This window comes from Macrobrachium nipponense, chromosome 47 (genome assembly GCF_015104395.2).
Source record: "Macrobrachium nipponense isolate FS-2020 chromosome 47, ASM1510439v2, whole genome shotgun sequence".
NCBI classification, from domain to species: domain Eukaryota; kingdom Metazoa; phylum Arthropoda; class Malacostraca; order Decapoda; family Palaemonidae; genus Macrobrachium; species Macrobrachium nipponense.
In genome coordinates this window covers 29,609,616-29,627,115 of record NC_087222.1, presented here as the reverse complement: position 1 = coordinate 29,627,115, position 17,500 = coordinate 29,609,616, and the positions used below count along the sequence as shown (strand labels likewise).

Here is a 17,500-nt window from a genome sequence, read left to right as displayed (position 1 = left end):
TAAAGAAATTAACTTAATTTCCTCCACTGTGATAAAGTGATTAGCAAACGCAGGAACGTTGGGGCCGGGTGTTAATGGTAAGGATTCCTTTAGGCTATGAATAATCCCGGCTGGAGCAAGTACTTATACGGACCCATGCAGCGCACGTACCTTTTGTGTGGGACCAGGACTAATCGCTTCATGCCCTAGGGGTTGTTTCTCGTTTTCTCATTCGGAATACGGAGACAAGGTATGAAAGGCGAATAGGAAATAGATGAATATAAAAACATTGGGGAAATTTCTGACGACAGACAATTGTTAGGATGTCTAGTAGTCCTTTTTGCAATAACCTTTACTGCTTAGGCCAAAAATAACAAAAGAATTCACCACTTGTAGACAGCAAACGTATAATCTGCTAGAATAATTTTCACAGGTGATGGAGAGGTTTCTGGGGGCGGGGAACAATTATTATGTCTCCTTTTATTCATTTAACCTGGTCCCATTTAAATGATTTACCTTTTAATATGGCACAAAAAAATATTCTAATTTTTCTTCTTAGTGTTCATTTATTATTTGGCAGCAGCTTCTCTCTCTCTCTCTCTCTCTCACAAACACTTTCCCGATAAGTAACACGGCATTCTCTCTCTCTCTCTCTCATAAACACTTTCCCGGTAAGTAACACGGTATTCTCAGTATCTCTCTCTCTCTCTCTCTCTCTCCTCTTTCTCTCTCTCTCTCTCTCTCTCACATAAACACTTTCCCGGTAAGAAACGGTATTCTCATTATCATGGAAGTGTCGGAGATAGTTATTTTTTTTCTAATAGCAGTCTTAGAATAATGGTGTTACAAATAATGTAAATATCTGAGAAGAATTCCTACATACATCTAAAAAAAATGTAATCTTGAATAGATAAAATTCCTATTTATTTCCAAGAATGTATAATAAGTTATTAGAAGTTATTCTATATCGTTGAAATATAAAGCATGATTGACATAAAGAAAGTACTAAATATATTCGTAAATCTCCCATAGTCAAGAGTTTTATAGTCTAAGTGTATGTCTGAATGGTAAAATCGAGACAAGACAAATTCCATGCTAGTCTTATATAAGAGCTCCCAAAGCGTTCATAAATCATAATTTCTAAAACTACGTATGGTATTCCTTGTCGACTGGTTACTTTTTTATTGCTATGAATATCATTCAGAAATGGGGTTAATATATAATTAGTGATGTCTCATTTACAACCATTATTGTAATTGCGCCTATTGGAGTTATTGTTGTACAATTAGAGGGTGTGTATCTTGGTAAATCTCTCTTCTCTCTCTCTCTCCTCTCTCTCCTATCTCTCTCTCTCTCTCTCATCTCTCTCGTCTCTCTCTCTTCTCGTCTCTCTCTCTCTCTCAAATAAAAATAATAAATCTCAATTTTGTAAGCGGAAACATAAAAATGATCAATATTTTCATGATTAGTTTTCTGGCGGATATGCAAATAACTATTAACACTAATATTCAACTGTGCTGTAGATGTGTTTCGGGAATTCAAAATGAATAAAAAGAAAAAAAAAAATGTGTCGTCGGCAATTAGTGAAGTACTCATACCTCTGGCAACAGTAAACCCCGATATATAGTACATATGATATGTTTATTTATTTGTGATGTTACATAATTACATATTATATATATTACGGATGACTACTATCAAAATATTATCATAAAACTAAAACAGGTTAATTTGTAGGAAAACAACAAAGAAACGAGCTGTTACAATGATTGTTTACGGTATCGTGCGTCTGGTAGTATACTACAGGTGACTCCCGTCAGAAAACCTCCGGGTTCTGGGGACCTGTGAGATCTCATCCCAAGCGTAATCAAAGGGTTAATGTCTGTCTACATTTAGTCAAAAGGAAGGAAGGAAGGGGGGGGGGGATCACCTTGGCATAATGCAATGATTCGTTTGCATGAAATCCACATAAAATGCTTTCAAACATTTTCATCTTTTATCCTATAAAAAACTGCTATGCACAGTTGGAACATCTCAGGATGGGCAATGTCACCCTTTTTAACTTGAGCACAAGGCTATATGGAGCAATATTGGTATGAATATGTACATATATGCAAGTAAAAATTTAATAGGTCTAAATAAAATAGTGAATGGAATAGTGGATTCAACTGGGGTTATAACATGACCAAATATAATTTTAACCTACATTCACTTGAAGAGAAGACAAATTAATGACAAGGCCGCAATAAGGAAACGGGTGAAAATACACTGTCTGAAGGATATTCTTGGTAAAATAATCAACAATACACAGCTTTCCAAACCCTATATGAACTGCAAGCAAGCTTTAACTGGCCATCTTTTTTCAAGATAAAATATAAAGATATCAAAATAGTGAGCAGCTTGACAAAAACGCTGTTTAACTTTTTTTAGAAAATCAGAGAATGTGAACCTCCAATGACAAGCAGCAGTACAAGAAAAACCCCTTAACAAAATAACTGGCACTGTTAAACTGTTTACACCCGGTACTACAATTTATCTTTATCTATGTTCTTAACATGGATAGTCCTGAATGAATCCATTATTTGAAGCAAACATGCAAGACGAAAATACTGTTTGCAATTCAAACAAGCCACAAGTGGCCTGGCTAATGAGGGTGCAGCTTCTGATAAGAGTGTTTCCCACTACTCTTAACAGTGTTGGTGTGTGTGTGTTTTTATGACATACATAAACTGCAGCATGTATGGTCCTGTAAAGGCGTGGCCCCATTTCTTCCATTTTATCAAGAGCCTTCTGAAGCCAGTTTATATAATCTGCCCTGAGCTCAATATCATTTTGCACTGAACAACTTCTTCGTAATCTGAACTGTGAAACAAATACCAAGGCCATTTTGATACAGAACAATGCAACTCCTTATCTGTCGTTCTGATACAACGTTTATCAGTTGCTGAATTCAGGCAACAAATATACAACAATCCACTACTGGAATTCCCAGACCAGTCATAAGTCAAAATATGTTGCATATTATACCTTGTACCCTTACTTCACATGGACAGCGCCAAGACAACACCTTCCTAGTAGATAGCTCTTCCTGACTACTTTGTTTTAGCCATAGCGGATGCATTTCATGTCTCTTCTCCGTGTTAAGTTATCCATAACAAAACCTAGGCAGGCTTTTGTAACCTTGTAACCACATCATAATAACTAGGTGGAAGACAATAAATGAAGACTGGTCTGACATTGGGAACAGAAATACTTGGATATGGGATAACAAGAAAGAAACCCTGTATAAGTTCTGGGATACAATAAAGGCTAAACTGAGGCAAAAGGTATGAGTAACCATATTTCAGGGAGGAAATGATGAATGCAGATTAGAAAGTGCTCAGTAATCAGGTCTACATTGTGAAATTAAATCTAGTTCATGAAGAGTAAAGAGAGACTACTTGACAAAGGCTAATGATGTTGACAAAATTTAAGTATATCTTAGTTTTACTAGACCACTGAGCAGATTGACGGCTCTCCTAAGGGCTGGCCCGAAGGATTAGATATTTTTACGTGGCTAGGAACCAACTGGTTACCAAGCAACGGAACCTACAGCTCACTGAAGAATCCGAATCACGTTGAGAAATGAATTTTTGTCGCCAGAAATAAATTCTTCTGATTCTGCATTGGCAGGGTGGGGAATCGAACTCGGACCCTGAGATCTGTAGTCGAGCATGAAACTGACTCGTCCAACGTGATGTTGACAAATTCTGTCTAGTGTTCAAGATTGGCATTGTGGTAATGGTACCCACAGAATTATTTCTACAATATCTTCAGTGATTTCCATAGCACAAATCGCAAGAAAGATAAGCCACTAAATTCCCCAAATGATCCTTTGCATTATGCTGTCTTGGAAGCAATGATGATGATTATTTTGGAGCCCAAATAGAAAAAGCAAGTCATCAGCCATCTAAAAATTGCATCGCTCATTCTTTATCTTAAAGCAAACTTTTTTCCCTGAAATGACCAAACTACAAAATTTCAGTTGAAATTAAGCAAGGAAGCTGAAACCTTTAAAAATTATGTTTATATATATAAGTACGTACGTGCCCTTCTTGTACGTACCTACAAGTGATGTAGTACTATACTCTGGCTATAAGAAAATCTATTTACTATAAAAGACCAAATTAAATTTAAATATTGTTCTAGAGGACCAAGCTAAGCAATATGCTTCAGTTAACTCAACAATATACCATAAACTATAAAATGCTATGTAGAAAGATAAACCATTACAGGCAGTCCCCCAGTTAATCGGCAGGGGTTCTGTTCCCGAGGGTGTGCCCCCATTAGCGAAAACCGCCATTAACCAAAACTCTGCGATTAATGGTGCCGTAATGGGGCCGATAACTAGAACTCGGCCCCATTATGGCGCCATAAATCGCTGTTAACTGGGGACTGGCTGTACTACTTCAAATGCTACAAAACTTACAAATACCTAATCTACAAAACAGGCCAGCATTTGTTAACAACTCCAATAATTGTACATAATGCAGATAAAAAGCTCACAGCAGCTGAAAACCCAAAACTATTAACCACCACCTCAAATGTGTACATATAATACATGTGCTTACAATCCATATTTACATGTGCAATGAAAATGCAACACAGGCATTTAAAGGCAATCATGAAAGCATTCACCCCAAGACATGCACCCAAAGCACAAACGAAAGCAAAAATCATGAATATGCAGTGTCCAAGAATTGACGTCAATATGACCCTAACTATCTGAGGTGACATATGATACATATTTTAAAATCGTCACAGAGCTTCTGGTGAAAATACAGCAGCAAATGTGTAAAAAGAAAATCTATTCCTTTACAATTTGAAATACTTCACATTACCCTAATTGACATATTTGGAGGACATGCCTGTGTAGTGTAGCCTACCAAATTATGTTACTGTATTACCAAAATTAAATATGCAATCTATTGGACAACTTAGAAATGAAAGTGTATTAGTGATTGGACACTAAGTAAAAAAAAAAAAAAAAAGGCAAGTGAATAATAAAAGTTCCTAAATGAAATTAAATAAGTTTTAAAGTGAATTATGAGAACCTAGTTGAATGCATTATCTATCTATACTTCTATTAGCTATTTGTATATTCTGTTCTTTGTATCTATCATCTATAAAACACAAGCAATCTATTGAGCAAATAACTTATGACTGAATCTAGCACTGCTATTAAACATGCCTCAATGTTTTCATTAACAAAACAGGGAATCCACATGAAAATGATCTAATGTGTTAAACAGATGAATAAACGACACAGCAACGCCATATCAGTAGTAACAAAAGTCGTTAGGAATAAGGTTAAGTCTACATAACAGGACAGAGGGATCGAGCACAGTACAGTACAGTACAATGCACAAGGTCCAACATCATTACATAGGAAACTAGTAGAGCTTTCATTATTCTGTACAGAGAGAGAGCTCCTTTCCTTACAGAACCTCAACCAGCAACAATACTTCTTTTTAGTCATTCACAAACAAGTTGTTAGGTAACTCAAACAACCCAACGCCTCTCAAATCTCACCTTTGACATCTGTGTGAAAATCAATCACAGGGTAACAGCCACAATATGACGAGGAGAAACAAATATTTTAATCTTCAGAAAAAAGCAACATGGGATTAATCGTCAGAAAAATCATAAATCAGATAGATTCCTGTGGAAGCACTGCCCTTCAGAGCGTGCTACACGAGACAGTTTTTCTCGGCATCAATAAATGATTTGAAGAGCATCTCACGGAAGCATCAGAGGTCTCATAAAAGCAAGTCACAGGGAACATTAAACTAGCAGTGGAAATTCTTAAGAGATGATGCTTAAATTAAATCATTGTGAAAAAGGAAGCCCCAACTGCTAATATCTTTGGAAAGTTGAAAATGTAACAATGATCCGTAGATACACTGTAAAGGAATTTGTATGTTCACTGACCATGGTATGACAACTAAAATGTTCCTATTACAATCTCAAAATGAACTTTCCAAAGAGGTTTTCAAATGGGAACAAATCAATGCCTATGGTTTTAATCAAAAGCTTTGAGAAATTAGCCAAATAAGAAAAAAAAAAAATTTATTTGCAGGCAGGTGAAAAATTTAAAAGAAATAGATGCTAAGGTATAAGGAATTTATCCTTGAAGAAAAACAAAAGCAAAATTATCTCTGAAGAATGATTAAACAGCAAATCAATTAATAAGGAAAAAGAAAATGTGAATAAATCATAAGAGTCTTCTAAGTAGCTCAAACGTTAATAGTATACAGCTTCCTCATTGAAGGTCGATCTGCACACTCGAAAGGTCCTCCTACCTGAGTAATCTGCGGTTCTTCCTTTCTCCACAATTTCCTCAAACGAGTTGAAAATGATGCCTTCCTTGTAACCGGTGAGGTCTGTCTCCTTAATGGGGTCTTTGAAGTAGGTGATCTTAGTAACTTTGGGGCATCTCGCAAGCAGGTGTTTGAATTTGGGCAAGAGCTCGTGCGAAGTGATCACATGTCGTACCTGAAATGCAAGACCCACTCGTTTACATTTCCAAGTTTCTTTCCGACCTCGCGGTGACGGACGAGAGGTTCAAATACTCTCGTGGAACTAAATCATTTTCGTTACCGAACTTACATATCTCATTTACAGATTCCAACTCGTTACTGTAAGAATACAAGGCATATTTATAATAAATTCTACTGCATTGATGCTTTTGTAGGTACAGGCAGTCTCCGGTTATCAATCCGATACCTGGCGATTTATGGCCAAGTTTTGGTTAATGACACCTCCGTTAGGTATATCATGGCGACGACAGCCAAAACTTGGCACGTTATGGTGCCATAAGTTGACGGTTCTATGGCACTAGACAATATCCGTAAAACTGGATTGCCATTAACCGAGTCTGCTGATCACCGGTGAATACCTGCATGTCTACTAAAATGTGAAAAATATCAAATATATGATGGTTAGACAAATATCGTCATATTCTGTCATGCTTTTCTTACATGGAATCAAGAAGTACCACAGTTTTATAATATAAAACTTTTTTCTTGCGTCACCATATAATAATAATGAATAGAACGACTGACTGTGGTATGTAAAAGCCTTATTAAGAGATTTATCCCTGATGCGCAAGAGAGAAATTAATTGTCATAGTCTGAAAACATTTACAATCTCACCTCAGTCTCATTTATTCCATGTATAAGAGCTTCATCTCCAAGAGTGGCATAGAGAGTGCAAACGGGCAAGTTCTGCTTGAAGCATCCAATAGCGGATATGAGCCACTCTTGCCTCGTTTCCGCAAAGATGACGATGTTCTCCTTGGGCTGATGTCCCTCCACTCTCAAGCCCTTTCCAAAGTTCCGGGCCATTGCGTCCACTTCTTCGTAATTGAGCCAAGTGTATTCGCCAAGCTCCAGCTGTAGAGTAAGATGTACTACTACTTTACTGCATTCATTAACACAGTGTCTAAGCAAAGCTTAGCTAGAAACGTCGATAAAGATTCAAATGTTACTGTGACTAAAGAAAACGTGCTGCCTTCATTGGCTGACCTAGAAATAATGAGGGAACTGTAGCTATGACCTCACATATACTTAACCCTCAAAGGGACTCTTATTGAAAAGGAAAGGACTGTGGCACAATTTACAAACCGCTCACTTCTTTACATACAGGAATTCTGTGGACAACTACCGAGTATACAATATTCAACATAGATTCAAGATATAACCGAACAGTATGTGAACATGCACAAAGCTTTAATCTGTCGCAGAGGTATTTTAGTCATAAATGTGACTGATCTAGTTACGTAACCTAAAAATACATAAGGAAGGCATAGCATACAGATTAAAATAAAAATACGGCACAATTTCCTTACCTTCTTAAATACTTTTCCATTTTTCTGGACTTCTTCAAATTCACTGAGGACCTGGCGAGTGCCGAGCGCTTTCTTCGTTCCGTGTTTTTTACACGAGTAGGTCAGAGCTTGCTCGACCGTCTTGATGTTGGCCCTTTCAATCTCTATCTGGAAGGCTTTGGGCGGGTCAACGTTTCTGTAGCACAGCCCTTCGGATACGGGAACCGGCTGGGCCTGGAAAGCAAAAAATACACGAATTAAGATGTCCTCCTGTGGAATACTTTGTACCAGCGTCAAAGAAACCTTTAAACATTTGGAATTCCGACAAATTTGAACTTTAAGAGGTAAATTATGTCTACCTTAAAGCAACACTGAATATTTACCCCACCGCAAGCTACGAGAGGTTTTTACATGGCTTTCAAGGTGTTGTATTTACCACTGACTCATTTACATGAAAGCTATAAGATCTGTCAAAAAGTGAGGCCTTGTTAAGTACATTTCTACTGAAATACATAAAATTTTAAAATAAAATTTAAGTAGTGGAAATGCAATTAAAGCACGCTAAATTTATGACAGACACCAAGATGACACTCAAACAACTACTGACGGGTGATATTAATGACTGTAATAACATTTAAATTAGTGTTGGCATGAACTTCTCTGTGGTTCAAAGCAAGACTCTAAACCACATCTTGAGGCTCTATTATTATATTTACAATCTCATGCTTATTAAATCAACTATTTGTCTCCTCCCCAGCAAACGAATTTGCTCAAACTAATTTTACATCTTCCAACGACAATCCATTTCTCCAGCGTCTCATGGAACCAGTTGTTATTCAGCAATGGGACCAAAGGCTTTATGTGACTTCCGAACCACTTCGAGAGTGAACTTCTATCACCAGGAATACACATCTCTCGCCCCTCAGTGGAATGCTCAGGAATTGAACTCACGGCCACCGAGGTGGCATGCCAACTCCATACTGGCCATGCTATTGAGACAATCTACTTTATGACAGCATTTACAGGTAAGAGAAGCAGAAAAAGTTTACTTTACTTTTGCATATTACACAGCCTAAGGCTAAGCCCTCGAAATTCACTCAAGGTTGAATTCTTGTCACTCAAGCAAGATTACATTCCTCCCACTTGTTTATCAAAGGTGTGTATTATCTCCTTCCAATCTTATCAAGATTAAATTACTTTAGCAAAGTATTCAGCTGCGTTATATTTCAAGATTCGTTAACTTGATAAAAAAGAACAGGAAATAATGAACTTATGAGGCATCAAGAGCTCTACAAAACTTTTCCTTTTACATGATGTCAAAACCAAAGTACTACTACAGTATGTATTATATTTCTGGGATTCCAGAATCCTGGAGAATTAGGGGAGAGGATTTTAGCAATCCTGGAGAACCTTTCCAGGATTTCAAAACCTTGAGACCAGCATTCTAGAACACTGAGCACTAGGTTATGCAGTTTCGTACAATGTGTTCATTGAGATTCAGAGATATGGTGAACATTTCCACGATTCAAAATCAATTAAGAATTTTTATCAGAAACAGGATTTTGCTATCCTTGTATGGAAGTTTTCCAGGAAAACAAAACTTCTGGATAACTTCTCCAGGAAGCCCCACCACCTACAGCAAACTTCTCCCTTGGAATTAAGACCTAAGGGGATGTTTTTGAGGACTTGTGATAACTCAGGGAACAAGAGAGACTCAAAAAATTACTAATATTACAAATAAAGTATTTCATAATCAGTGCTAATATGAAGAACCTTATCGGTTTTAGCAAAAGAGATGTGATTGACACAGTGTGGTCAGTGTTTGGATAGGTCACCATCACACAATGCCAGGATACTACTGGCATAATACCTTATAACCAATATATACTGGGAACTAAATAGTAAATCTTTTTCTCAAGCAACTTGAACCCCTAACCAGGCACTCACTCACCCTCGTTCTGTTCATGAGACTCCTCCTTTTCCATGGCTGCTGAACGACGGCATATATGGGGTAGGTGATGATGTCGTAGACGAACACCCCAACCTTGATCAAGGTTATACCTATCGTGACGACTAGTTCCTGCATTGTCAAACTGTAAAGAAAGAAAGCGAAAAAGCTGTAGTAGTTTTATTTGTCGCAGTCTGTTTGAAAGCAGAATGAAGGATGTAAAACTTTCACTTTCACATGAAAATACTTATCTCCAATCCTTATCTGTGGCTGGCGACACCACAAGGTTTCTCTTTGATAGAGAGAGAGAGAGAATATATAACTCGTGACCAATTGGCATAGTATATACATTTAAAACAAAAATGATGACTTTGCAAACACAATGGTCGAAGAGTGTGACTTGCCTTCAGTAAACGGGATAAGGACACAAGTCATCTATTGCAAAGGACTTGTTTCCTGTAATCTCTCTCTCTCTCTCTCTCTCTCTCTCTCTCTCTCTCTCTCTCTCTCTCTCTTACATACACATTCATATATGCCTAAAAGATTCAACATTCTTTTAAGCCAAAATTTAACCCAGGACCTCTCAGTATAGAGGCTAATGTCTAAAGGAGAGAGAGAGAGAGAGAGAGAGAGAGAGAGAGAGAGAGAGAGAGAGAGAGAGAGAGAGAGAGAGAGAGAGAGTAATACTCAGGAATTCCTTCTAATTCCCTGGCACGGTCTAAGAGCCATACCTCAATTATAATTCATGAATTCTTTCTTCTTAATGTTAGACTCGGCTGAAACATCTGCTTCCAAATCGTATACTACTTAGATTAACTACTTATAAATTATACTAACTACTTACAAATCATACACTTGTAGGAGTTAACATGAGTCACAAACACGGAAATATACGATAAACAAACAACAAACAAACAGCTTTTATTATCAAGAGCTTGCACTAACAGTACTAAACTTGACAGGGGATCATATAACCCACCCTGGGGAACATCACCCCTCCCTCCCCTTAGAGCGCCTATCCCCGTGTACCTGTTATGATAAATGACGTAACGTGGGGTGATGTGGTATCAGGAGAGAGAGAGAGAGAGAGAGAGAGAGAGAGAGAGAGAGAGAGAGAGAGAGAGATTTTCCTTTCGCTCTCGCGTGAGTGACAATAAGAAATGGCTGGTGGAGTTTTCACAGTTCTTCCATTATTGGATCTTTGAATGAACCTCTCTCTCTCTCTCTCTCTCTCTCTCTCTCTCTCTCTCTCTCTCTCTACAACTGATGTAATTAGGAAGTTGTCGAACACTTTCTAAAGTGACTTAAGTAGCTGTACGCGTCCCGATACTTCTTTATTAGTCACTTTATTGAATTTCAAAGTTGTACAAGTTTTTTTTTAGTTGTATGACGTAGGCCTATGTGACTGATTACAATGAAAAAGTGAAATAAAATGTTTATCGTTATACAATCGACCCTGAACGCTTCGCCGTTACTTTTAAAAGTGATAAGTTGTCTCTCTCTAATCAAATGAAAGTACTTTGGACGTTTTTATTCGATGGAGTTCTAAATTAATCCGTAGTTGCTACCTACACTCTCTGGGCGCCATGTTGGAACCTAGTTAAGTTCGTAATAGGAATAAAATAGGCATAATTATGTTCACAATAGGGAAAAATAGGCTCCGTTATGTTCACAAAAGGAAAAATATGCCTAGTTATATTCACAAATTGAAAAATGGGCCTAGTTATGTTCACAACAGGAAAAAATGGGCCTATTTATGTTCGCAATAAGAAAATAGGCTGTTACGTTCACAAAAGGAAAAATAGGCCTAGTTATGTTCACAATAAGAAAAAATAGTTCGCAAAAGGAAAACATATGCCTATAAAAACTTTTTTTTTTCATCTGTCCATCAGCCTGTGGTGTTTTTGTATGGTAACACTGCGTCCCGGGCTTTAAATAGTTACGCTGTGTGTAAGTTTTAGGTAAATAAAAGGATATCTTGGTGTACTACATTTGCAACTGAAAAGTGTTTTAATAATTTACTGTATGCGAATTACACCGTTAATATTCGAAATAGGATATTATTTCGGATGGATAGATGGAGAAAAAAAAAGTATAGTTATATTAAAATGAACAAAAAAAAAAAGCAAAGGTATGTTTACAAAAGACAAAATATAGGCCTAGCTATGTTCAGAATAAGAATAAGTGGGCATGTTTTTAAAAAAGACGAAACATAGGCCTATTTATATTAAAACCAAGAAAAATCAGGTCTAGTTAAGTTAAAAAAAGGAAAATATAGACCTAGTTAAGGCCCCACAAATAAGTCATACATGACGTCACTATACTTCCGGTGGTGACGAACACTACCGGATCCGGTCTAAGGATGTTACATAGCAGGTCCGGATACGGATGTTACATAGCAAGTCCAGATACGTTATAGGTTTGTGAGGTAACCGGACATTTCACAAATTTAGCGAGGTTTCTTGGAGAGAGAGAGAGAGAGAGAGAGAGAGAGAGAGAGAGAGAGAGAGAGAGAGAGAGAGAGAGAGAGTTAATTAGGCAATTGTTATCAGACGCCAGCGATAGGATGATGATCATAGCCTCTCATCATCCTATCTCCTCCGCCTATCTATAGTGTCTCATCCTCTCTAAGCCTATTGGGAGTTTCTCATCCTCACTGCACTTATAGACATTCTCATCATCCTCTCTAGACCTTTAGACATTCTCTTCATCCTCTCTAGACCTTTAGACATTCTCTTCATCCTCTCTAGACCTTTAGACATTCTCTTCATCCTCTCTAGACCTTTAGACATTCTCTTCATCCTCTCTAGACCCATAGATTCTCATCCCATCTACTCCCATCGACAACTTCAAGGGCCTAGAGTCCTATCGATAATCTCATCCTATCTACGCCTATCAATTCCATCCTATCTGCGCCTATCTATTTGTGAGGAGAGTGAAAATAGACGAGCGATGATTGAGATTTAATTTTTTTTTTTCTTTTAGTGTAATATTTATAATGAAGCTTCGACCTTCATCAGTGACCCTCGAGATGAGACGATAAGACTCAAGGGTCTGTACTCTGTACCCTCCGCGCTACCCTGACCTTGACTTATGTCACTTTATCTCTAAGGGCGGCATATAAGGGGCTGTAGTACTCTTATATAGTACCTCCTGAAGGAGGTGGTACACCACCTGGAGGATTTAATAGAAAAAAAAAAAAATAAAATAAAACTAAGACTCATATTTAAGCCCTGGGGGGTTATGGACCCTAAACGCTAACCCTCCCCACATCATCATACAGGCACCTGTAACCTCTCCCTCCCATTCCCCCAGAAAACCCCCCCTCCCACCCCCCACGCCCACAAAACACCTGTTGGCAAACGGATAGAACAGCTGTGGTTAAATATGGATGTTCGGTTGCCATTGGCTATTGAATGTCAGGCGGTTTCTTCCCGGGGTTCTAATTGGTAGGTTTTTTTTGGGGGGGAAGACTTTAAAACCCATATATACATATTTGGTCTTTTTTTTCCTTTAGTGGAGGTTTTAATTTGTCTTTTCAGGTCTTTTTTTTGTCCTGTGGGGGAAGTAATTAGGTCTTTTTTTCCCTATTGGAGAAATAAACTTAGCTTTTTATCTCTCTCTCAGTTATATTCGAACTAGACTTATGGTGCGTTTACAGATACACGTTGTCATTTTTCCCCTAGTGGGGAATTAAGGCTTTTTTTCCCTAGAGGACAAATGAAAGTCTTTTTCCCTAGTGGAGAAATTAAGTCTTTTTTTCCTTAGTGGAGAAATTAAGTCTTTTTTTCCCTAGTGGAGAAAGTAAGTCCTTTTTTAAAAATCGAACTTGAAATTAATATAAGTTCTTTTTTTCTTCTAGATACATCTGAACTCGGCTTAAACTGCGCGATTATAATGTAGAGAGAGAGAGAGAGAGAGAGAGAGAGAGAGAGAGAGAGAGAGAGAGAGAGAAAAAAAATTGTTTATTTAGAGCAGCGTGTTGCTTCGTAGTAGCACTTTCGCAGTAGCAAAGTAGCAACACCTTGCCAAGGGGAAGACAGTTCAAGTATGTTACAGTGCGCTATCTAGCGATATACTTCCGCATACTTTTTTAGTGCAGCATTCCATAGTATGCTCTCTAACGCATACTATAAAACGCTCTATAAGGCATACTCCTTTCATATAAGGAGTCTACGAGCCTTCTCCTACTATAGGCCTATAGTTACTGATGCCCCAAGTTGCTCAAATTCCTGGCATACTGAACTGCATACCGAGTACAGTATGCCCTCTAACGCATACTATTATACGCTCCGCACGCATACTTCCTTTTTTCTAACACCGGCGTTTCTACGGCATCGGAATTAGGCCGGTGGAAACATATTGATTCCACCTGGCAAGCGCCAATAGGGAACTTTTAGGCCTAAGAGAGGGGGGGGGGGGTGGGGGGGGGGGGGAGACTTTAGGCCTATAAGGCTGACGTAACGCTATTGCGTATTTAAGGCGAGAAATTTTTTACTTAAATAACGAACGGAAATATTGCGCATTTGGAAATTTACTTAAAAGCTTGATGCACCATTTGAGACGAAAAGACATTCACACTTATTGAAAGATTTACGGAGAGAGAGAGAGGAGAGACGAGAGAGAGAGAGAGAGAGAGAGAGAGAGAGAGAGAGAGAGAGAGAGAGAGACGCCATCACTGGCTGGCTCCAGGTAAGACATTATGCGGTGGCAGAGAGAGAGAGAGAGAGAGAGTATATATTTGTCCAATGAGATCATGTTCAATGAATGCACGAACACACGACACATCGCCTTTGCGAATCTAAAGTAATTATACCTCTCTATCTCTGTCTTTCTCACCAATTATTGTTCTCTCTCTCTCTCTCTCTCGCTCTCTCTCTGATCTTGGACTTTGTCAACAAGCGCATTTGTATGCTCTGAAAACTTTCTCGATTATTTAGGCGATACGAAGATCTACATCACCTAGAATTGACTGAAAGCTGTGATAGCACTTAGTGGTCAGTGCTATGACATTAGTGTGTTTTTACGAGTTTTTGAACTTAGACTTTATTTAGGATTAAAAAATTCGTTCACGTTCGGCCATACCACTACTTTCAAATTTTTCCTAAACCGCGCATGCGCAGTACGAGTATGTGACGTGTTATCCCTGTCATGGCTATGTTACTGTACCATAGAAACGAAATTAGATACGGGCATTGTTAAAACACCAGTAGATAATGACTATGGAATTCTCGGGACCTGGTACTCTCGCTGATGTTGAGGAGGACCTTGCTCTAAGTGATGATAATGTTGAAGAACATCTGCTTACGCAGGAACATTGGCCACGACTTGTCTCTACTAAATCTCATAAGTTGATCCTGCTGGTGCAGCTCCTAGTCTCATGGACCATACCTATACCTCCAACAAACGATGTATGGAGCATGATTCAGATAGCAGTAATGAGCCATCATCCCCTGCTGCTAAAACTACAAAGTGTGATGCTTCCTCCTCTCAAAATAAAGTTCTAAATAATTCCCTGCCTAGACCTGCTTTTCAGATTATACCTACCATGGCTACAAAAACTGTTCTCCCTGCCTTTGCTCCACGTGCTGAATACATAAAAGCTCTTATTTAGAGAGAATCGGGGTTAATGTGAAGCTTCGCTGGCTATCGGAGTTACCAAGATGTTCAGCCTCGATCGGGAATTGGCTGAAGTTAAAATGTCTGCGTCACTTCTCGATTTGTATACATTTCGAGGCATCGCCTGGATATCATAAACGGGTCAAGGTGGTGAGGTTTCTGTCACTTATGTTGATGTTCAGGATGATGTAAACAGACCTAAGTTCCTACATATCTCATCACTCGATATCCTGTGGATGTAGACCCTTCATTAGCTAAGGAACTGGAAGGGGTGCACACTGTACGTCGTTTCCTACAGGATGGGAAGTCCATCAATCGTATTGTCATTACTTGGAGCCACCCAGATCAACCCCGCCTTTTGTTAACTTTCTCCTTCCTCCCTTGTCTACCATCATGTGAACTACGCAGAATGCAGACGAAAAGCCGTGGTGCTTCAAATGCTGGGTATCGGTCACATCTCACGATACTGTGTCTGCCCCTGAAAAGTGTGCATTTTGTGCTGCTGAGCATGACAGTCGGACCTGCCCTCATCGGCCCCCTGTACCACCCACAGTGGTTGACAGTTTCTTCGCATCAACATCAAGCTCATTACCTCTACCTACACCGGACTCCTCGCATTGGAAATGCCCGAGATGTAATGAGCCTGGAGTCATGTGTGGCATGGCTGTACCAGGCGTTCAGGCTCTGCATCGAACCAGCTTATTGCACAACAGCTTCCAGTGCCATCAATCATACCCACTGTTACTGCCTCCTCACAAGTGACTACACTTCGTAATGCTGTAGATGTCCTCAAGTCTCGGTGTGACTCCCTTACATCACGTTTTGAGCCATTGAATCTCGTTTAGAGAGCATGGACACTCGCATCGACAGTCTCGTAACCTCCTTTGACAATCTAACTTCTAAATTTGCTACTAATGATAACACACTACAATCTCTTGTTGAAGCTCAGCAGGTTGTTATCACATCAGTTACTACACTCACTGAGAACTTGACTCACTTGCTACACGTCTTGAGAGTGTTACTAACTCCCCATACAGGACCATTGCCACGTGATACACCACCAATTCATACCGGTGTTACCACTGCCTCTTTATCTAGTCGCCGTTCTTCAACAAGGGACATGTTCGATAACCAAGTAAAGCTTAATATCATCTCATGGAATGCCTGTGGTATTACAAACTGGGCAAAACTTTCTGCACTTAAGGGAATTGTACATAGTCACCACCCAGATGTTATTCTAATTCAGGAAGCTTTTGTTGGTAATGCTCAGCCAAGGGAAGAAGCTCCCTCGCTCACTGGCTATGTGTCCTACGTCCATTTAGTAAGACATGGCCTCATCACCTATATACGCACTTCAATTCAGCATAGACCTCTAAACTCTGAGGATGAAGATACAACATTTCAATTATTTGAGATTACTGTTGGCGGAGGCACCATACGACTGTGCAATGTATATGCAGCACCAGTAGAATAAATACAACCAAGCTTCCAGCCCCAACCCTTCGTGGTATGGTTTACATGGGAGATTTTAATGCCCGTCATCCAGACTTGGGAGATCTTGCTGGCACTGTGAACCGCAATGGGAATCTACTTCTAGGATACATTCGTCGAAATCAACTGACCCGTTGGGACACTGGTGGATCTACGCATGCACGAGGTGGTACTTTGGATCACATCTTGACCTGTGGACTCGTACCTTCCCGAGTCAATTGTGTAACGGTTCCTACGCTCTTCTCTGATCACATTGGTCTCAGCATCCAATATTCCCTTCCCGCTACACCTACTCCAATACACAATCGCACTTGCATCACAATTCCGCCTAAGTACCAGCCTACGTACATTTCATATATGACTAACCTTCGACCCACATTTGACCTCCACTGTCCGGAGAAACTTTACTCCTTACTTGTTAGTACCACACATGCTTTCCACACACAATATATCAGAAAGCCTCATATCAGGCATCGTGTTGGTGCTATGACACTGGATAATCGAATTTCTCAGGCAGAAAAGAAGGCGATGGATGATGGCCTTGCCTTTATGAGACAACCAAGTCCTGAGACTCTGCACCATATCAACTATCGAGA

General features: G+C 39.1%; 2 protein-coding genes across 5 annotated transcripts in view; both read right to left on the bottom strand.

The window, feature by feature from the left end:
* The window catches only part of LOC135204825 (long-chain-fatty-acid--CoA ligase 4-like), an 18,723-nt gene extending 8,757 nt beyond the window's left edge, over window positions 1-9,966 (bottom strand). The window contains exons 1-4 of the mRNA XM_064235018.1: window positions 9,798-9,966; window positions 7,868-8,080; window positions 7,173-7,412; window positions 6,321-6,513 (exon numbers count right to left, since the gene is read on the bottom strand). Coding sequence (XP_064091088.1) covers window positions 6,321-6,513; window positions 7,173-7,412; window positions 7,868-8,080; window positions 9,798-9,932 — 781 coding nt within the window. The 5' untranslated portion in view covers window positions 9,933-9,966. The remainder of the gene's footprint in view (window positions 1-6,320; window positions 6,514-7,172; window positions 7,413-7,867; window positions 8,081-9,797) is intronic.
* The window catches only part of LOC135204826 (mediator of RNA polymerase II transcription subunit 22-like), a 127,528-nt gene that overhangs the window by 88,038 nt on the left and 21,990 nt on the right, over window positions 1-17,500 (bottom strand). The window lies entirely within an intron of this gene.